This window comes from Thermobia domestica, chromosome 9, assembly GCF_964235325.1.
Source record: "Thermobia domestica chromosome 9, izTheDome1.hap1.1, whole genome shotgun sequence".
Lineage (NCBI taxonomy): Eukaryota > Metazoa > Arthropoda > Insecta > Zygentoma > Lepismatidae > Thermobia > Thermobia domestica.
In genome coordinates, this window is record NC_137462.1 from 156161227 (window position 1) to 156185703 (window position 24477).

General features: G+C 35.7%; 2 protein-coding genes across 4 annotated transcripts in view; both read right to left on the reverse strand.

Annotated features, from left to right (window-relative positions):
• The window catches only part of LOC145695120 (cytochrome c oxidase assembly factor 6 homolog), a 250445-nt gene that overhangs the window by 225819 nt on the left and 149 nt on the right, over positions 1 to 24477 (reverse strand). The gene's annotated exons all lie outside the window — the stretch shown is intronic.
• On the reverse strand, positions 1066 to 24464 carry MED18 (mediator complex subunit 18). The gene is made up of 2 exons (XM_081772037.1): positions 24243 to 24464; positions 1066 to 4812 (listed from the first exon to the last, which is right to left on the reverse strand). Exons 1-2 carry the CDS (start codon positions 24272 to 24274, stop codon positions 4137 to 4139), a joined length of 708 nt encoding a protein of 235 aa, XP_081628163.1. The 5' UTR covers positions 24275 to 24464; the 3' UTR covers positions 1066 to 4136.

Genomic DNA, 24477 nt, shown 5'->3' on the forward strand with positions numbered 1-24477 from the left:
TAGTGTTGTACTCTTATCATACACATCAGAGATACTCAAATGGTGGATGCGGCCCACGATACTATTTATTTATTTATTTATTTTATTTATTTATTTATTTTTTTACCTCCATGAGTGACCAGAAGAGTGTAGCTGTTCATCATACTAAACCTGAATGGAGGTTTTAGTTTTAACTGTGAAAATATTTTCTTTAACCTCTTAGTTACCAAACTCATTCTGGAAGGCAAAACCGTTGGTATCGACACGATACTTTTTAATGCAGATTTCGTAGAGCTGCTTACAAATGATAGTGGCTCAGATCTGATTTGACATGAAACAAGAACCAGGATATGCAGAGCAAGAAAAGATTCACAGAACAGAATATAACAGTATATACATTCTTAAATTACCATCATTGTACATTCATTTTTATTTACCTCTTCATTTCTAATTTGCATGGCTCCCAAGTATGGTTCTTATTTCGTCCTTGCCTGAAGCGCATTATAAAGTTTTCCTCACTAGTATACGCCACCGATGGACCACTGCACGTCACGACTCATGTAAGCGGCAATGCTGACGAACAACTACCTGAACTTTCTCGCATTTACTACGATCGAAGTCACTTCAATTGCATAACAGGCATTTGCTGGTTCTCTTGGTATTATAGACATAACACATACTGGGTTCACAAACACACTACTATATTCGTCGTGTTGTCTGGCGACTTACAAACTATTAGCAACTACGACCCGCTACTGATACATTCTGTGGCGGGAATTTTGTTTGAATGGACGATGTATAACAAACTATTCTTAAATGTTGGTTGGATTATGGTTTAACGTTATATTCATCACCGAGGCTATATGAGACGTAGACCTACAGTTTAACGTGGAATCCGAACTACATGACTATGTATGTATTTCAGATTAGTGATTTGCTTTCGAAAAACGGATTCTGATGGGCTCAAGAAAAATGGCGTGGGAGATTCGGGTTCGATTTCCGGCGGGAATTCATGTGGATCCCACGTTAAGCTGTAGGTCTACGTTTCATATAGTCTGTTGCTGAAAAGGACGCATTAGTGAATACACATTTATATACACATTAGTGTAGTATTTAATTTTCGACTTTAAGGATTTTTGAGGTCCATCTCATGAAATAGCTCCATATCAGACCAAAGGAATTCATGAGAAAAATTAATTCAACTGAATAATATTAAATGGTGACCCAACAAACCTCAAGTTTTGAATTTATGTACAGTATATAATATGAGGTAAAGGTACCCTGCAAATTTGGAAAAAAATGAAATCTTTAAGTTTTACGTTCCACGATTATGCCTGTTAGGCTAAAGGAGATGGTGATGATGAGAGATGAGTGAATTGGTGTAATGAAGAAAGTGGGAGGAAACGGGAGAACCCCGACAAAACCCACGAGCACGGTGTTTGTCCACCACAAAATCCACACGGCGCGAGCTGGGATCGAACCAGGGACCCCACGCACCGGAGGTGAACGCTCTACCACTGAGTCCCCCCCCCCTGTAAGTTTGGAAAGACACTTGTAAGTTAATAAACATGTATTACGACGGTACAATAACTGTTAAATAATTAGAAAGGTGGAAATGTCATATGTGTGTTTGTGGTGAAAAAGTATCCTCAAAACGATGTCACATGACACCCTTCCTATTACAAATTTGGACCTGAATCCAAAATAGTGAATTTCAAGATAGGGACCATGATGGTATTATACATGCGTTTCTATATCCATTATCCCTATGGTATTTTCCTCCAGCCGTTAAAAACTTACCAATTACCTTTGCCTTATTTTGTATGCTGCAAATGCATTGAACACTTGAGGTCACTTGAGACACCTCAAACAATTAACAATTATTCAACTGAGCTATTTTTTCTCATGGGCAATTTTGGTCTGATATGGAACCATTTTAGGGAGTGAGACTCAAAAAAAGCACTGAGTTCGAAAAATAAGGACCCCCCTAACATACATATAATGCTGGCATCAGTTTAAAGGTACATATTTCTCTTTCTAACTGTATCGAACTGAGTCTATGTCTGTCACCATTGTTATAACTAACTCTCTACTTATGAACGACATCTAACCAAGACACAAGCATGCTATAACATGTATTAATTTATTATTATTATTATTATATTATTATTATTATTATTATTAAAGTTAGAACATATACACAAAATTCTCCTTCCTCTCATTCTGCTACGAGGTTGTCTAGATGGTTATGGAAAGCAATATATGTGTGATATTTCACGTTTGTGCTTTAATTACAAATCAGTAAACAGAGTGAGAATTTAAAATTTGGGTGCTGAAAGTCCAAGAACACTAACGGTAAAAGAAGGGGAAACACTGACGAATGTTAGGTTAAAACCCCGCTCAACTTTAATACAAAAGCGATCGAAAAGTTTTGAACCTAGTTAACGACTATATCAAGAGAAATGTAATATATTATCTTCTTAAAGGAACCAAGTAAAGGCTAGTGTCTGGGATACATGAAAAGACAGCTATTGTACGCCTTATTTTAAAACGCCCTGAGCATCTCCAAATATTATGACAATTAATTACAGTACCTAATACTGGCTATGACCACTATGAAATATTGCATGCTATCCATGAGGACAAACCATTTCAAGTACAAGACAAAACTTACTTTGTACTGTGATTGAGGCCACAACCATCTCACAAGCAAATATGCTAGTAACAAATTTACTTCACGGTGATGAGGAATTAGCCCACCTCCGATTTTTAATTATTCACTGGAATAATTATGACTGCACATTCAAGCTATTTGCAAATCAAATAAAAGATCTTACCTTAACTGCTCCGAATATTTAAGTAAGAAGGGGAACAAAAGTCAATGAAAAAAGTTGATTTTCACTTGATACTGTCGAACAGTCGTACAATTAAAAAAAAAAAATCCTTCGTCATTTTCCTCTTACCTGTTTTACTTATGATTGTGTCTTCCTATACTTTTACTACTGATTTTTTAACACCAGGAGCTGATAAGGTAAGATTCTTATATTTCTTTGAAAATAGTGAAATCAAGTTGAGGCGCTCTAAAACAAACAAGTGCCCTTGAAACAGTGAAAACAATATCTTGTTCGCACTCAATCAAAATATAAATTACAAATATGAAAAATAAACAAACAAAAAATGGTCATAATTACCGCAATTAATATGACAAAAGAGCACATAAAGGTAATGTAGAGGGCAAGTCGTGATTTTCACTTACTATTTACATTTAGACATGATCGCATTATTAATAATACTATTTAAAAAATACTTACAATGATATTATTAAACATTTAAACACTCATTAACTCTCATTATTAGTATCACATTAAATTTCATTGTTTCGGCATAACCAATAAATAAAAGAAATACAGTTTATTTGCAGTTTTGTATCCTAATTGAGCAATTCCCATATTTAACATTTAGGAAGCTTTCATTGATTAATTTGGCTATAACCAAGAACATTTGAGAAATATATATATATATATATATATATATATATATATATATATATATATATATATATATAAACAAAGTTAAAACCAAGAGTTCTCAATTTCATATTATAAACAATTCTGCTTCTACCATTCCCCCCTATCTAAGTAAAAATTCAATTCACTAAAACTCAAACCTCATCCTTATTTCCTTTCTGAAATAAATATATCTCTTTCAACTTCATAAAAGGAAGAAAGAAAAAAAAAGAAAAAAACGAAAGAAACGAAAAATTAGAATGAAAAACCACAGTGAAAAAAATGAATTCATACAACCTTGCTGGTACTTACGTCGTCATTACAGAAATATTCTCAATGTAGAGACAAATATTAGTTTCAAACAGTACTACATTAGTTGAAACGTAGCATCTTTCTCACTCAAATATTCACAACAAAATCTATATTCTCATTGAAAAGATAACACTAACGAAAAATGGTCAATTACGAATACATTATTGGATGTCTACCACAAAAACTTAATAAAATAAAATGAAACTATACCAAACATTTGACACACGATTATATGATACAATATTCACACCTAAGTTATTTATAGAAAAATAAATTTTGTTTTGGTCCATGATCGTCAGAATTCGCAAACAAAACATACAATTACATTACATTTCATTTTTACGGATGTTGCATTCTCTTGTAATCCATTTTGTCCAACTGAACTAAAGGTTTCAGCTGCTCCGCAAAACTCTTCATGTCTTCAGCAATTGCATCCTGGCCACTTGGGGCTAATACACTGAGTTCAACTAAATATGACTGACTCACAGGCTCTATACACTCTGTCGGTTTACCCTGCACCATCTTAAAAATTTTCGACACAGTTATTTTCATTCTTCCTTTTCTAAACATATAACCCTTCACTATATATTCAAAATCCATACGACACCCCAGTTCAGTAAGAAATTCCACAACGGAAGAACTTGTACCAATATCAAGGCTACTTCTCACAACTGTAGATCGGTTTTGTCCTAACTCAGGTTGACCAATATAGCGTAACTGATACGGCATATCAGGATGATCAAGAGCTCTTCTCACTCGCAGAACTAAAGGTTGTGGACTGGTTCCTCGAATACTGAAGCACATTTCATGGTCATGGAACGGTTCTGGACCTGTGTCTACATTGTCACACAAGCCTCTGAGTCTCTGCAGAAGAACTTCCACAACAGAATCCAATATGCTTCCCTCCAAGAAGTACTCCTGATTAGGTATTATATTTCCTTTATGTGCTGCGGACAAACTGTCCATAGCAGTAACAATAGGTTGAGCCATGTCTAGCTTATAGATGATATGGTTCCTGTAACCAAATATTAAATGGCAGCAAGTTTACAAAACTGAATCCACAAGCACTCTATATAATTCAATAATTTATGCAGAAAAATGAGGAAAATGTCGTACCAAAAACATTTTGATTTTTAAATTTTTTTTTTATCAATTTAACAGATGTCTACACCATAACGGCAGTACTGCTAATATTCTTGGTGGTTAGTCATTTCTTACAAATAATAATAAATAAAATTCGTTTACATCTAAATTAGGCAATCATTAATATATATAACACCGCATCAAATCTCAAATATTTAAGCTAAATGGGTGGATGTAGACTATCTAAAATAAAGGTAAAAAAGACGAAAGTTCAGAATTCTTTCAGTCACTCTACTTCAATTTAATGAAAACTGTGTCTAATCAAACGAACAGGAATCTAACTTTTACGCTTTCCTTTTTATAAAAGACTAGCTTCAATTACCCGCTTTGCTAGGTTTAAATAAGAAAAATTAGCAGTATGTTCCGTTCGTCAGTCACTTTTTACTATTACTGAAGCGCTGTATCCATTTTCGATCATTTTTATACATCTCCCCCTCCCCCAATTTGCGGAAATGAATTTGGATTTAAACGGCATCGGAAGTATGATGTTCATCTCAGCGACCCCGAAAATTATGGATTCAACACTAATATCGGTCATTTTCGATCATTTTTAAATATCCTCCCTACCCCCTACGTTGCACCAAAGTGAAATAATAAAAACCATCCTGCCCTGAACCTCATCTAGGTTGAAAATTTGATTGAGATCGGTCGCGTGGTTCAAGAGTTATTAAGTTTTATTTATTTTTATATATCTCACCGTCCCTCCCCTACCTTGTACAGTCAAAGTGAAATACAAAATATCCTAAGTCCAAGCCTCATCTACGTATGTTGAAAGTTTAATCGAGATCGGTCATGTGGTTCAAGAATTATTAAGTCACAAACTTTTATTTTTATATATATACAGATATATATATATACAGGCACATTAACAACATGAATATGAGCCCTCCACGCTGGTTTATGGCTAGCGCGCATTCGGTCCATGGGGTTTCGGATTCGCTTCTCGGTGGGAAAGTCTACAAACTTGAACGCATTACGGTGATTTGGATTTCACCTTAAACTAAAAATGACGCTAAATTTCAATCCGACCAAAAGCTTAAATATGTTTCAATGTAGTAGCTGCCTCGACAAGATCTTTAGGCAGACATTTCTACTAATATCTTTACAAACCGTGCGTAGGTATTCACGTGTTTCTTCTACAGAAAACTTCTAACGTTTTAGATGGACGTACGAGTTTGAGTGTATTCCGAGAGGGAGAGCATTGAAATTTGAAAGAATTATGATGATTCGGAATGTAGGTCCACGTTTGATATAGTCTCACTGCTGAAAGTGATGCTACACTCCAATCCAATCAAACAACAACTTAGCTATATGAAAGTATACCTGGTCATGTGAGTTTCTGGTATACGACATCGTGACCACGGGTTTTCTAGTTTCCGCTTTCGCCCTCTCCGATGGTCTAGTGGCTGGCGTATGTGCCTTTGGTACACACAGTCCTGGGTTCGATTTCCGGTGGAAGAGCACAAAAATTTAATTTCACAATCATTTACTTTCACTAATCATCTGTCTCCTTAGCCTGAAGGGCACACTCGTTGGATGTAAAAATAGAAATTTCATTTTACTTCATGTAAGTAACAATGTTTGCCAATTCCTCGTGTATATTCTCCCAAGATAAATTGGCTTCTACCTCATTTTAATTTGACTGGTTTCTGAATATAATAATAATAATAATAATAATAATAATAATAATAATAATAATAATAATAATAATAATAATAATAATAATAATAATAAAGTAATAATATGCAAGTATTTAATGATATTAATGTAGAAATCACTGAACAATTTTCTCAGTTCAAAAATATCCAAATTCACTGCAAAATAACAATACTACTACCAATAAAAGAATATCACAATAGCGGTGAACGTAAGTGCAAAACACAGTATTACTACTGATCGAAAATAATTTTCTTCCAAATTAACTCGTATAAATTTCAAGTTTTTGCAGGTAAAAATGTAATTACGTACGACATATTCCTCTATAGAAATTTCACAACTACAGAACTATCTGTATTCAATAAGTTTTGATTCTAGAAAAACACAAGTGTTAATCTTGAATATTCTACACTGGTTAATATAGAAATAAGCAGAATTATCTTTTAACTAATAAGAAAAAATGCTAATTAATGGAAAATACACATGCAGAAAAGAAATATGTTTATGCAAATGTCCGACACATAATTGTAGTTTGAGGTAATAATAATACTAATAATAATAATAATAATAATAATAATAATAATAATAATAATAATAATAATAATAATACACGAGGAAATATTCAGAATAAAATTACAGTGATTGATGAAAATAGAAGAGCTGCATTATCGTCAAAGGAGATATTGATTGGTTGGATTGGTGTTGGGCGTCCCTTTCAGCATCAAGTCTATGAATAAACATTGACCTAAAGCTTAAGGTAGGATTCCAATTACGTAAGCTCCACAGAGAATGGAACCTGGGTTCCCAGCGCCACATAGCCACGAAGGAGCTCTTTTAAACGAGATGTGACACTATGAATCAGAAGTTTATTTCTTGATGTAGAGTGAAGCTGTTCTGAGACTGGGAAACACGACATTATCCATAGCAATAATGAGTTTGAACATGACTTCAAAAGGGGTACACACACACCCAGCTTGTTATTAACATTGATACGATATATATCAGATAGTCTAAAAAGTATTGAGCCTTTTACCCAGGAGATGGCGTTAGTGTACCAAATCGTAAGGTATACGAGTCACAGTGGGTCAGGTCTTACTTAATTCGAGAGCTGACAACTGAAACTAGTAGATGTGCAAAAAACGTTGGAATGTTTATAATCAGAAGTAAGGTATTGTGTCGTTAAGATGAATGAACCTTCAGCAATACTGTGCTACACTTTACGATTTCATTTAATTAAAGGCACAAATACTGCGCAGGCCCGTGAAGAAAAATGTATTGTTTATGGGGACGATACATTATAAAAAACAACACCAAAACATGGTTGTCAATTTATTCTGGAAATTTTGATGTCAGAAATGCTCCTTCCTATGAGCGACCAATTACTGCAAACGTGGATCCTATTTTGGCAAAACCTATGTGTAAACAATTATGACAAGCCAATGATTTAAACATCCATCATCAAACAGTGTTAAACCATTTGGAGAAAGTTGGTTACTAAAACAAGCTTCATGTTTCGGTCCAACATGATTTTGCTCAAAAACATTTACTCGTTCATGAGAATCCTTATCGAAACGTAACGAACTCGAGACATTTTTGATGCGATTGATCACGAGTGATGAAAAGTGGATAACCTACAACAATGTGCGAAAAAGAAGATTGTGGTGGAAGTGAAAATAAGCTTCCAATCTGTGGCAAAACCCATACTGATGCCCACGAGAGTTATGCTGTGCGTTTGGTGGGATTGGACGGGCATCGTGCATCACAAGTTGCTATCGTGCTAGAGCTGAACGATAGACTCGGAACTGCACTGTCAATACTTAGCGTGACTGCATTTAAAAGATAAAAAGAAAGGCCAGAAATAGCAAAGAGAAAGGACACCACGCTAACAACGCCTGAGCGCATACATTTTTAATGACCCGTTAGAAATTAAGAGGACTTGCATGGAATGTTTTAATGTATCCACCGCACAGCCCGGACCTAGCACCATCATATTAAACTTTGTCAGATCACACTAAAACCACGTGTCAATTTAAAAAAAAAAAAAAAAGGAACCACGGAAGTTTTATACGACGGGGTTATGATGTTGCCAAAAAAATGACAAAAGGTCATCGACCAATATAGTGCATATGTAGTTTCGTAGTATTACCTTTAAATCACAACAAATGTATTCTCAATTTTTACCTCCACAGCCTCAAAATCTTTTATACAAACATGGTATTCTATACAGAACAGGTGATTTTGTAAATATAATTGATTTTTATAATAATCTAGCTGTTTTTTTAAGCAGCTGATTTGTAAAAACAAAAATTACAAGATTTTCCAATCTATAGAAGATGTGTAGGAGTATTCGTTAATATATATATATATATATATATATATATATATATATATATATATATATATATATATATATATATATATATATATATATATATATATATATGAAGGTCATTTAACTCGAACTGGCAGTACTGCAACGATTGGCGTGTCGTGTGGGCAGGAGACAAATTACAAACGTAGTGTGTTCCATGGATGTGTACGAGTCAGCTCAACGTAGCTACGGTTCCATATTACGGTGTGTGTGTGGTGAGTAGACATTGTTAAAGTGACTGTTGTGTGAAATACCGCCTTAACGCAATGTTCACGCGTGCAGAACACAGTGTTTATGAAATTCCAGGTGGCACGAGGGCGAAATGCTAGCACGATTCACAGAGGACTAATAGAAACTCATGGTGAAGCTGTTCTACCGTATCGGACAGTGGCGAGCTGTGTTGCAGCATTTCAGGTGGGATGACAGGTAACGGACAAAATGCACGATGGAGGGCATATGAGAACGGCTACGGACATAATTTATCTTGCAAGACTACGAACACTGCTTGACGGTGATCGGCACTGGACTTGTAGTGAATTGGTGCAGGAGCTGAACATTTCTTCCGGATCAGTTTTCCGTATGCTAACACAAGAGCTTGGCATGCGGAAAATTGCAGGGTACCCCATGCTCTGACCGAAATTCAAAAGAGGCTTGGGTGGGAATGTACGCGCCTACACCTTCAACGTTACAATGAGGAAGGTGACGACTTCTTGCACCGCATTATTACAAGTGAAGATCCTCCGAGCCTGAATTGAAACGTCAGTCGAGTGAATGGCGCCACCCAGAATCTTCACGACCGAAAAAGCTTACGCAAGAGCCAGCAAACGTGAAGGTAAAGATGATAATGTCATACGATCACGAAGGCATTATCCTGTCACATCAAGTTCCACCGGGCGTCACTGTCAATGTTTCATACCTCAGTCACCATTTGCGACCAGCATTGTGGCGCAAACGTCCACACCACCTAAGTGTGGACCAATTCTCCTACACAATGCCTGATGCCATACAACCAATCCAGTACAGACTCTGTTAAGACGATGGGGTTGGGAGGTACTGGAGCACCCGCCATACTCCCCGGATATGAGCCCCTGAGATTTTGATCTTTTCCCAAAAATGAAAGAACCTCTTACTGTCAGGGACAAACGTTTCAGAGACATTCCCAGCATTGTTCATGCCTCAGAGCGCCTGTCAACACCCTCTCACAAAGTGGGGCTTTGACAGGTATTCAACGGTTACCAGACATCTGGTGAAGGGTTCAATAGGCTGACGGAGACTACATCGAAGGACTGTAAGCTTCTTGAGGTGAGTGATTCACTACATTCCATTTCACAACAATGTGTCCACTTCGGTTAAATGACTCTCGTATATATATATATATATATATATATATATATATATATATATAAACACTATTAATGGGTCTGCGTTGAAGCGGTTCCGACGATAAATCAAAATGATTTCCTTCTGTAAGATACAGTATAGTATGCGATTTACAGAGCACGAACATCAACCACTATTTCACGTAAAACAAGTAACACTACTCTTACTGAACAATATTTGCAATAGAGATGTTAGACGCTGTTTCACGGCTCGGCTGAACAGAGGTAGTAATATATTTAATATTTGAATGTAAATCGGAATATAAGTGTTACTGTATTCTGGAGGAAAAATTTAAAAAATCAAGAATGAGTCAGTCCGTAAGAAAAATAAGACACATCACAGACAAGGTGGGTTCTCAAATTAATATATATATATATATATATATAGTCATGTTCAACAACGAAAATTATATGACAAAGAAATGCTTAAAACCATATCTCGAGGTCTTCAAAAATTTGTAGAAATCAGAAATACTTTTAATGTTACTACTAAACTTTCATATCTAACACACTGAAAGATATAGTAATAAATAAATAAACAGAAGTAAAGCAAGGAAGATATTCTATAAAAATTGCACCTTTTATTAATGTCCACAGGCTTACAGCTACCCTAAAATGGAGAACAGTTCATAAGCGTAGACGTATAACTAGGCTTAGAGTGAAGGAACGGATTCGGGATTAGATACCACGCATACATACTGAGCAATTATGGTTTCATTACACAGATATTCATTCACTTGTACATATTACTCATTGTTCCTCAGACGAAAGGCATTCGAACTTTTATAATATCAAGAAAATTATATTAGCTATATCGAGATAGCCAAGATACATTGCGGGTCAAGACAAATAAGAACCCTACCAGGGGTCTTCTCCATTTTTTATGACCCTCACTGAGACCGTGAATGTACATAATAGATCATTCATTCTTGAATTCTCGATCCACGTATCTACGAACATTTGAAAGTGACTCCATGAAATTGAAACTTTCTAAAACTCGACTCGTATTACCGATTTTATCTTGCAGAATGAGCTTGGTAACCAAAACGCTAAAGAAAATATTTTCACAGTTAAAAGTCAAGACTCGTTTCAATTATATTATGCAGACCAAATATAATCTCCCTGTTATGTGAGGTTAATAAAAAGGAACAAATCATATACTTTTTTTTGTCTATTTGTGGTCCGGCTGAAAGAAACTCGCGGGCCGCCCGCCATTTGACCGTCAATGCGATAGATGAATAAAGAAGACATACATGCAACATTTCTTTAATTTAAAAAAAAAAAAAAAAAAAAAAAAAAAAAAAAAAAACCTTTGCAACACGACAATGTGTGGTTGCAATAACAAGTGAATAAAGGATAAGGAAGCATCACATACATATAAGGTTTCAGTAATTCATAGTGAAACCAGCACACACTTCAGTAGTGAAAAAAGAATCTTAGTGCCACTAATAGAGTAAAAATATAGTCCGCGAAAAGAATTGTCCAGATTCTGCACCTCATACAACGTGTTCAGTTACATCAGAACGAAAAGATCAATTTGCGTACGATTTTCTCTAACAAATAAAAACCAGAAAGTTTACTCAACTACATTCTTTATTTAGTACTGTATATATGGGAATTTTTACGATATTTGATTTATCTTGGTAAAATGAAGAATTAATCATTTCTTAATTTATATTGTATGAAACACAAAGAATAATAATTAACTAATCATATAGACAATTCTACTTTAAAAAGTCGAGAACCAAGATTCAATTTAACAGGGCCGGGACGCGTGAAGAAACTTGTAAGAGGAGCTATTCACCCTAATATCAGCAAAATTCATATGAACTTAATCTAGGAACTTCCACAAAAACTACACCTACCTCTTCCGCTATAAACGCAACTAACTATATATATATATATATATATATATATATATATATATATATATATATATATATATATATATATAAAAGACTTAAAGCTTGACTAGGAAGATTAATTATTTCTCAATTTATTTTAACCAATTTTACTTAAATTAATTTTTTCTCATAGTAAACTTGCTATTAAAACATCGATTTTGCATCATGAACGATAAGAAACAAACAAACAAACAAAGGCAATAAGAAATGTGAACACTTGTAGAAAGATATACCCCTGTAAAGGAATATAGTAGAACACTAAGTTATGCAATGTAGTAGATCACTAAGATATGAATTAATAGTTTATTTTACCTTTTGAATTCGAAGTTACAAAAGGAAAAAACTACTAATCGCTGACAACAGTATTGAAAAGTTGTATAGAAGAAGTACTGAACGTACACAATAAATCGTTCTTGTCGAAAGGTGATTTAACTTTTAGTTACGTGAAAGAGGAATGCTTACACGTCTCTTAAGCAATGTATCCTAACAATTGGACCAACTATTTATCCAATAGTACTTATGAATTATGTATGTCTGAATTATAGCTATAACCAGGGTGCGAATTGGCGGGGGGGATGCCAGGGATTTCCCCCCCTGACAAAAATCTTTCCCACCCTGGAGGAGGAAAATTTTATCCCTGGCAGGGATAACTTTTTCCCCCTCTGGAGTATTTTTAAGTGGACATAAAGTAGGTCTACTTTGCGTAGCTAACCTAAATATTACTTGAGTGAAAATTTATGAAAGATCTCACATCTCAACTGTTTTGTACTTGTTAGTGTATATATATATATATATATATATATATATATATATATATATATATATATATATATATATGGGGGGAGGACTGGGTGCGCATATGGGTGAAATTCATCCCCCCCTGGGAAAATTTTTCAATTCGCACACTGGCTATAACCAACACTGAAACATATGGTACCGAGATCTAAAGCCTGTGACAAACATCTTGGCATTTCAGCTGAACGAATAAAACGCAAGCTATGGCGCGACGTTGCCAAGTGGTAAAGGGATGTGGCTATGGCTAAGCTGACAAATTACAGCGTGATCAGGTGATAGGGGATAGACGTGGATGTGTACAAAATAAACGTGGCAATACCGCTGGCCTCTCATTTGCTAGCAGCATTTAAAGGGAACTTGGAACGCCGCCTTCACGCCGTGTAGAAAGTGTGAGGAACATCTTCTGTAGATTGTCAGAATATTTCTACAATTGATTCAAAAAGTACTTCTCATAATACAAATTATCTCATTGATATCTGCTGAATGAACTGATCGTCAAGTATCAGTTCCGAGTCCAGCTCTCTGTACATTGAAGAAATATCAACTTTTGAAAGGGTGGATGTACTTTGAGAAGAAGCATGTACAGCAATTTCTAAACGTTTCTGACCACTTAGTTGATTTCTCATCATCTCTCAATCTGCGTACACTTTACTTTCCTTTTCCTTCACCTTAGTATTGCGTTCAATTCAACTTTATAATTTAGTATTGATTATTCTTTAAAATTAAACCGGTACAAATGTTTATAGCGCAAGCAAAAATCACGTACTTGCAATCTATACATATTAGTTAGGAATTTACTTCCAAATTTTCATAGGTCTCACCATATTCTATATCTAATCTAAATTCATATAATTATATGACATACATACGTATACTTTGCTTCGGCGGCTACCATGGCTGAGCATTTTAAGAAATTATGCTGGCGATCTCAATACCTGCCTGTCAGAGGTTCGAACCCCACTAAGAACTTACGTGTTATATTAATTCTCATAGAAATGGAGAGATGCATATTAGCAATTTATAGAAAGAAGAGTTTTCCTTACTTAAAGCATCCGACAACTCACTTGGAGTCGGTTTCGGAATTTTGCTAGCTTCTTCTTCAGTGCCAGTCGTGAAGTTTCGCTGCTAAGCAAATGGCATAAAGAAATCTCCCATTCAGCTAATCCTGGCAACCATTAGCTGAAAAACCAATCTTCTAAATTGTTTGTGTGTTCTTATTCCTCAAATTTTGTGAACGCTATCTGAGATGAAACTGAACATTCCAGCCATCAATCTTTTCTTAATTCCCCTACTAATTATGTTAAACGCTCCCATTTTTAAAGTTATGGATGCTTTCTTTGATTGATAAAGGTTTAATACTGTTCTTCAGCATCGAGGCAATATAAGACGGGATGTACGTTTTAATGTAGATCAAAAATTATTTAACAGTTTTGAAGTCTTGCGTAAATTATAAATCAGTTTATAGTCATTTATTTGCGTATTAGACGAAAATAACATTCATACTATGAAACATTAAAAAAGCCAACGAATCCTTCAACAACGTTAGAACGCCCCTTCTAAACAAAGTGATGTGACATCCGTTAATAGGTAATCCAATTTGTCCAAACTGATATACTAGATTAATGTAAAATTAAAGTTACCATCTTACTAATAAATACACTTGTATTCATTGATGCCAAAAATAAGATAAAAAGTTAACTTTTAAATTATCACTCAACTCAGTGAGACTACCCGAACTTAAACTTAGTAGGTAATTTCTCCCACTCTGAGCTCTTGTAATTTCTGGTAAAGACGGTTCTATTCACTTAATATGTTTTCTTGCATTCTAACAGCTTCCGTTACAGTTATATGTTCCTTCCTCACGTCATTTATTCCTAATCCATATAGATGCTGCAAAATGATTAGTTCAGATTATATTAGATTAGATTTCCTGCCTGTTGCAAGAAAGAAAACGAAAAGTTTTGCAGTCACGAAAAATGTGTGATTACATTGTACGTAATGATAGGGGATTAAAAGACTGGTCTGTTACAGCAGCGGACTCAAGAAAGAGAAAATCTAGAACAAGTGAAAAGGGTGCAACATTGTGCATTGTGACTTCTGATTTGTTGTCGGATCTCATGACTATTCAAGATTGCAGATTCCACATTAAAATAACCAAAACTTGTGTTCGATCGTCCCTTATTCGCATACCGGAATATCTCGTATGTTCACCAAAGAATGAAAAAGTAAGATTTATTTTTAAAAAAATATTATTAAAAGCATGAAACAGTGAATTTGTAGTTTTAGTCAAGACGTCATTTTTATAAGAAGGATTGAGTTTACGGGGTACTATCAAAAAGTTTCGAGAGCAGCTGCTCTGTTTACAAGAAAATACTTTATTTGTCTACGTTTACACACTATAACTTTCAAAACAGCACCTTGTACAGCGCTCCCAGTGTTTCTGCTACTGCTGGAATATGTCCTGGAAGTCGTATTTTTGAAGCATGTCAAGTATCATTTGCGATTCGCCCTGGATCTCCGCAATGGTGTCCAACGGCAACCTTTGAGCTGGATCTTTAGCTTCGGGAAGGTAGCAAAGTTCGCACGAGCCAAATCTAGCAGTAGGATTACCTTGTTCCGGTGGCAGGATGCATTGTTGTAATGAAGCAGCCAGATTTACTCACGCCACACACCCGTTCGCTTTCGCTGACTGTCCTCCCTCAAACGCTTTCAAATCTGGCAGTAGAACTCGCTATTGACAGTTGGCCCCTCAGAAAATTCGTCATGCATAACGTCGCGAATATCTAAAACGACTATTAGCATGCTCTTAGTCGAGCTGCGGACCTGCCTCGCCCTTTTCGGTCATGAAGATGATGGGTTCTTCCAGTGTGAAGGCTGTTGCTTTGTCTCAGGGTCGTACTCGTACACCCAAGTTTTCTCACCAGTAATAATCCTCGACGAAGGACGGGTCATCCACGGCACGCTGACGGAATTCTTCGCAGACCTCCTTCTGGTCCTGGGTCAGGAGCCTGGGAACGAATTTGCCAGCAACATGGCCTATGTTTAAATCACACGCGAGGATTGCCTATACTGTTCCGTATGACAGACCGACAATGGCAACAATATTGTGGATTGTTACCCGACGATCCTCATGCACATTGCCTAATGGTTTTCGGGTGATGTGTTCGTTGAAGGTCGTCCTGATCTCCCGTCGTCTTCCAGTGAAGTTCTTCCGCTCTTGAAGTGCGCGTGTAACTCAAAACATCTCGAACGACTCACTGCAGTATCGGGTCATTTGCCGAATCATGTCAAGCGTCTCAATCGCAGATTTGTCTAGTTTCACACAGAATTTCATGTTCATTCGTTGTTCTAACTTGCTGTTCATGATGAAATCGCAGACGTGGTAACGCACGTGGTCAGAATAGCACCAGCTGCACAGCTTCCGATGTGCACAGAATGATTGAGTTGAGTTGATTTCGAGTTTAACGTCCCTTTCAGCAGCGAGGCTACATGAGACGTGGACCTACTGATTAACGTGGAATCCGAACCATATAAGCTCCCGCCATGAATCGAACTCGTGTCTCCCACGCCAAAGGCGCGTATGCTAACCGCTTAGCCACGGAGGAGCTCACACACAGAATGATGTCTCTTGGTACATTGACTTATGAAGGTTGATGTTCCCTGTACTAGGTCCATGACATTTGGGCGCAAAACCTTTTATCCAAATAGGTTTACCTACCTACATATGTTATAATGTATTTCATAACTAAGAGCCCAAATGTTCAAGTACTGGAAATTTCGAAAAATTTCCGCAAATAATTTTGCAAAAATTAAAAATAACATCCTGAACACAGAGAAGTTTTTGCATATCATGCACAACTTAACTTGTCTCTACCAGTTGAAAAGAAACGGGAAGAAACTGTAGCAAACTATTGACTGTCCGGTCTCTGTGCTATGCGCTTTAATTAAAAAAAAAAAATCCTTTTAACAAAATAAGACACATATAATAAAGACATGCAATTTGTTAAAAAAAAAAGTACATTTTTCGTTAATGTTTAGTTATTTTAAAGATGTGACTATTAATATTCATACTGCATTGTGCATTTGATTTTTTGTCAGACATTAATAAATTCATCTTAAAATGTGTACAATACTGTACATATTTTTCATTTTCTATAATAAATTATACTAATATAATAAGTACCAAGAGGTCAGAAGAAACGAACAAGAGCTGTTTTTGAAATAAAAATGGTATTTCTAATGATATGGAAAAAATGAAATGAAATTTTTGAGTTTTACGTCCCAGGGTTATGCCGGTTAGGCTAAAGGAGACGGTGATGATGAGTAATGAATGAAATGGTGGAATGAAGAAAGTGGGAGGAAACGGGAGAACCCCGAGAAAACCCACGCACACGGTGTTTGGCCACCACAATGTTCACTTGGCGGGGGCTGGGATCGAACCCGGGACCCCAAGCACCTTTAATGATATGGGTGATTCAGGAAGAATTTATTGAATGCTTTTTTTGTCATTTGATCTGCGTATTAGGCAGGGTAGTTGATACTCTATTGTACTAATAAAAAGTTATTTCAGATTTCATTAAAAAAAAAAAAATAGGCCAACTCACTAGCTACACATTGAAACAGGAAGAATAGGCCAAATAAAATTTACTGTAGGATCTGTGACACCCTAGAACAAATTTTTGTCCTTTATAATATATCTAACGTACAGGAACGATATGATTGGGCGGCAAAAGAAAAACAGCATTATTTCCAATAAGGATATGGAATCTGTATGACAGTATAACAGAGATCTCGTACTTGTAACGCAACACAAAAGTATTAACCTAACCTAAATTACCCTCTAACCCACATGCTAACCTAACCTAACCTCTCTACTAACCACCAAAAGTAAGCTGTCCTAACATCAGTAAAACGGCTCCCAATAGATAAATATACATATAACGATAAAGAAATTAAATGCAGGTTAAGAACAGTCCGTCAAACTGAAAAACTATGCTTTGACTTTTCTAGCTTTAAATGATTCCCTAATATGTTTAGGATTATTATTAACCTGGCAAATGCGCAAATAATTGCGTACACATTGATAATATGTGTGCAAACTGATATTTCTCAGAGATGACAACGTACTGTTCTATTATATGCAATTATTTCATTATGCAATGTACTCGTAGTCTCCTAGAAATTATTTCTTACGGTAGGAATTGCATTCAAATTCACTTCACAAGGACTTCACCTAACAGGTATAATATAAGGCCAGACTATGTCATAAAGACGACTATGCAAAAAACACAAATCAACTTGTGCTAGGTAGTCACTAAAAGCGAGAATGCTATCCACCCGAGTGAGGTCAGGAGCGCAGCAGGGGACCCATAAGGGGGAAAGGGGTGAGTCCGTAGGGAGCACGCGTGTCAGGAACGGAGAGTATATGCATCAATGAGGATAGAGTGATTCCATTTCAAATCGTCCAGGGTGGTCCACACGACTGTCTCAGATTTTGTTTATGTATTTTTTTCTTTTTGCTGAAAAAAAATTCTCCTTCGATATACAGCCTTCCAAACTGGCTGCCCTCCTCTCGAATTGCTCGGAAAACTAAAAAACATGTCAAATTAGAAGTTTTATTGTAGAGAAACGAGTATACTTAGTAATATAATAGCAATAGTAGGAAGAATATAAAGTAGTGTGTTTCAGTGTAGGGGGAAAATTCGTCTGTTGGTCCAATAGGAATCGCGCAATTCACTCGCAATGTTGCCAACTTTGGTGAAAATTTTGCTAATTTCAAACATTTTTATTTCTGTCCTCACGAGCCATATCAAGCATCCACTTCTATCATTGAAATCTAATCGATAAGGTCTCTTGAAAATGTAAAGGACTTACGTTTCTAATTATTACATCCTACGTTACAATATGATGAATAGTTGATATTTCATTAAGACACCGTGTTTGGCCGCCATTTTCTCAAAAATTTCACCTTTTCAAAATTTAAATTTTTTACAACTATTGAAGGAGTACCTAAGTATTTAATATCCGTTAACCATTCATGCGGCTGCAGCCCCTAACGTTCGCAATTACTGAAATTTCTACTTTTGTACTTGGAATGTAACTATTTCCGATGGGCATTTAGGTCCTGTACACAAGGCGATTTGAAAGGCAGTATGAAAAGCTTAAGAGTTGAATCCTGACATCAAATCAAGTAGAAAAGTTCCCATAAACATGAGTCGTATTCCGCTTCGTTTTCAAGTTACAAGGTTTCTAGCTCGGAACCCAAAATCGGTTTGCGACAATGGAAAAGAAAATATATATTTCACGTTAAATCACAAAGTATGCGTTAAAGTTATGATGAAATTCAGAAAATATATTTGTACCAATATTATGATTTTTACGTGCGTAAAGACGATGAAATTCTGTTGGCAGTGTTGCCAACTTGACAGAACATTTGATATTTGGTATTTATTAACTAACTAACTCTATGGCCTATGGAACCCGGAGGTTCAATGCCGCGTTCACAAAAGCTCTCCACTCACTGCATCCAGCTAACTGCATCCAGTTTCTACTTTGTATTCCAATCTCTGCGAGATCCAATTTGGTATTTATTAATGATTGTAAACATCACGTAAAGCACAATTTTCACCACATCACCAGTTTTCGAAAACTTACATGTATTTCATTAAAAGGTTTTATCTCGTGCGTTGTTGATAGTTTGCAACATTGAGTGCGAATTTCACTTGATGTTTATCATCATTAGTAAAACCAAAATGTCAAATAAAAACTATGTCTAAACTGTCATAATAGTAATAATAAGAAAAAAAATTTCTTTCTTTCTTATTGGAGAACCTCTCGTAACGCTATGCATCAAGTTCGAACTTGTTCAAGAAGTTGTGCTGTAAACCACGAAATAGTTCATCACGTTAATTCGGTGTTGCGAACATCGTCCTAGTGTTGTCTGGAACAATGAAAATTGTCTTCACTGGTAACATGACATTGTATTGCTTTAATTACAGTGTTTGTGCGAAATAACGATGGAGAACTCCTATTACAATAAGGACCGTAATAGCGTACAGCGTGTCTGCCAAACGTATTATTAGGAGAGGATTATTTGCGTAAAGGGTGCTTTCAAATATTAACCGTCAAGAACGTGAATGTGTGTGTATGATATTGGTGAAAACGGAAAAGAGTTTTTAAGATGAAATTATGCACCAGCAAGATGAAGAATTTGTTCCTCTGAATGTAGATTTGGAAACCTTGAACCAGTCAGTAAACGCACTAAACATGTATGTGTCGCCATTCAAACGGCCATCATCAGTGAAACCTACGGCGAAGGATTCATCTCTCAAAATATTTCATACTGCCTTTCAAATCGACTTGTGTACAGGACACAAATAATCATCCTCTCCTAATAATACGTTTGGCAGACACACTGTACGCAATCCATATATTTTACCGCAAGATATAATTTTTGTCGAGAATTCTTTCTGTACACAATCCTCATGTCTTTTAGCATAATCAACACATTTAATACGGTCCTTATTGTAATAGGACTTCTCCATTGTTATGTTACCAGTGAAAACAATTTCCATGGTTCCAAATAACACTACGACGATGTTCACAACACCGAATTACGTGATGAATTGTTTCGTAGTTGCAGCAGAACTTCTTGAACACGTTACAACTTGCCGAGCACACACCACTTTGCTTCTTTAACAAGTTCGAACTTGATGCGTAGAGTTACGAGAGGTTCTCCAATAAGAAAAAAAGAAATTTTTCTTCTTCTTCTTCTTATTATTATTATTATTATTATTATGACAATTCAGACGTACTTTTTATTCGATACTATAGTTTTACTAATATAGGTATGGTAAACATCAAATGAAATTCGCACGCAATGTTGCAAACTATCAACAACGCACGAGATAAAACCTTTTAATGAAATACATGTAAGTTTTCGAAAACTGTGGTGATGTGGTGAAAATTGTGCTTCATGTGATGTTTACAATCATTAATGAATACCAAATATCAAATAAAATCACGTAGTGTCCTTTGGAAAAAATAAAAGTCCTACTAAGTTGGCAACACTGCCAAACGAATTGCATCGCCCTTACGCACGTAAAAGTCATAATATTGTTCAAAAATCTATTTTCTAAATTTCATCATAACTTTAACGCATGCTTTGTGATTTAACTGAAATACATATTTTATTTTCCATTATCGCGAACCGATTTTTGGTCCTGAGTTAGAAACCTTGTAACTCGAAAACGAAGCGGAATACGACTCATGTTTATGGGAACTTTTCTACTTGATCTGATGTCAGGATTCAACTCTCAAAATTCTCGTACTGCCTTTCAAATCGCCTTGTGTACAGAACCTAAATGCCCATCGGAAATATTTACATTCCAAGTGCAAAAATCGAAATTTCAGTAATTAATTGCGAACGTTAGGGGCTGGAGCCACATGAGCGGTTAATGGATATTAAATACTTAGGTACTCCTCCAATACTTGTAAAAAATTTAAATTTTTAAAAGGTGAAATTTTTGAGAAAATGGCGGCCAAACATGGTGTCTTAATGAAATTTCAACTATTCATCATACTTAAACGCAGGATGTAATAACTAGAAACGTAAGTCCTTTACATTTTCAAGAGACCTTATCGATTAGATTCCGATGCTAGAAGCAGATGATTAATATGGCTCGTGAGGACAGAAATAAAAATGTTTGAAGTTAGCAAAATTTTCACCAAAGTTAGCAACATTGCGAGTGAATTGCGCGATTTCTATTGGACAAACAGACGAATTTTACCCTTTCACCGAAACACACTACTCTATATCCTTCCTACTACTGCGATTATGTTACTAAGTACTCGTTTCTCTACAATAAAACTTTTGACATGTTTTTCAGTTTTTCGAGCAATCCGAGAGAACGGCAGTCATTTTGGAAGGCTGAATATCGAAGAAGAAATTTTTTACAGCAAAAAGAAGAAATACGGGTCTAATAATATTGCATATATATATATATATATATATATAAAAGAATGAAATCTCAGACTACGATAGGGACCAATTTTGTCTTGCCTGGACGATTTGAAATGGAATCGGTTGATAGTGCAACAAACATTTGATATCGCACTCACTGATTTTAATCCTAATAGATCTTGTAATAGTTTCACAATAATAGCATTACACTTGTAAACATACAATACTGGAAATACAAATGACTGAACAAACCATAGTTTATTTAAAAATAATAATTGTGTAATAGTTTCAGACATTATGGTGTAATGAGAAAACTAATTCCCGGAATTCGAAGATTGTACTTAGATGTGACATTTCGTTTGCGAGTTTTATAACAACTGAGGACAGAGTGGTTCAGTGGTAGAGCGCTTACCTCCGGTGTTGGGGTCCCTGGTTCGATCCCCGGTCAGGTTTGTAGGGTCTGTGGGTTTTCTCGGGTCCCGTTTCTCACATTATCATTCTACCTATTATTTCATCATTATTCATTTACATTAATCATCCGCCTCCTTTAGCTTAACACGCATGACATGGAACGTTAAACTGAAAAAGATTTCGCTTTTTAATAACAACCTATGTTTATGAACAAAAGGAATTATGTTTTGTGGACCGCCACATATTATTGAAATTGAGCACAAAGTGTGGCAAATGTAGAAAGGAACTGAAAATAAAAAAATAGTGTAACAGTAACATTTTCAAATCTGAACATCATTATGTGAAATCTCATAAACGAAAGTCGGCAGTAAGATATACTTTTTTCGAGGACACAAAGTTGTCGATAGACAAGGGGAGGAAGGTTCTAGAAAAGATGTCCCCCCATACAGGTTACTAGCTAGATTGGTTACTTTCGGTACCATAGTTTAATATTTAATTCACATAATATTACCGAGCGAGCGCTAGCGAGTGAAGGCGAATTAGAGCCCCGCAGAGCACGCTATTTTCTGTCTTTACTACAGCTAAATGGGAAGGGGGACCTGTGTTCTAGAACCTTGCCGAGAAGGTGTTATTATGTACAGTGTACTGGTGCAAAATTGGAAAAAAACAAACCTAGAGATTTAGTGATGTCGTCTACGTGATACCCACTATCGCTGACTCGCCTGCTCCTTACGGACGCGACACATCACTCCTGTTCGGGCCCCCAGCTGCGCTCCCCCTGACTCGTCTAGATAGCATTTGTGCTTTTTAGTGGCCATGTAACTCAGTTGTTTTTAACTAGTTCTTATGGCATATCTCAGGATGCATTATTTACACGCAAGTCGGTGAAGTCCTCATACAGTTAATGTGAACTTAGTGAATTTGGGTTAGCAGAAGGGGTCCAGACGCACGTAAAAAATACAAAATTTAAAGGAGAAATGGATGATGCAAGTACTTAAACCTAAAATAACGTAACCTAATATTAGTAGAAATAAACTTTTTTTTTTTTTTTTTGGAGGAGGAAATTATGCTGGACCTCTTCACTAACATAATTTAACATAAATTAACCTAGTAACCTAATCTAAAGAGAAATTACCAAAATTGTATTTTATTTATTTATTTATTTTTTTTTATTAGAAAAACTGCTGGACCCCTTCTGCTAAACACAGGCCGTGAATTCATATTTTGTAAGGTAATGACAACGAATTTCCTCATAATTATACACAATTCACATTTTTCATCCTGAAAATACTGGAGTTACTTGGCCACACAAAGGCCTCTTTACCGGTAAAAAATTCATTGCCTTCTGGATTAGGTAACTGTAATTCACTGTTCCCGTTACTGAGATTCTACTCAAATCACTCGTAATCGAGAGAGTGAATCGGGTTTCACAGTATAATTCCATGTACCTCACCATTCAGTAGTTGCAAGCGGCAATTTGTGATAAAAATGATATCAACTGCACTTTTGCATTATTATACAATTAATGTAAACTAATTTGCAGCAAGTTCCACGAGCAAATTAGTAACAATCTAACAACACAATTGCTTAAAAAAAAAGTATAACTGAAGAGATCGAAAATAAAACATGGGCTTAATATTTTTATATTAAAAGTTCGCTATTGAAATCCTAATATTACACAGTGCAAAGACAAGTTCATTAGTACCGGTATCTGTATGCCTATAGTTTGAATTATGTATCTATATTGGCGTATTGTGCTGATTAATCATGCAAGTCGCTAATATGCACTTTTACTAATTAGGTGTTCGAAAAATTGGGCTTCACCTGAACTTATGCAATACATATAGTTTCAACATGTTTGTAAGTTATATCGTTCCCGTTGAAAATTAAAACATTGTTCACCGGTTATGTAGATATTGTCAGTCATTTTCCTTGCACTTAAAAGTATTACATAAACGCAATAACTTCACCAGCGGTAGGTTAGCACAATGTATATCATACTTTGTTAGCTTTTCTAACATGAATTAATTATATATCGTTCTAATGCAAATCCTTTACA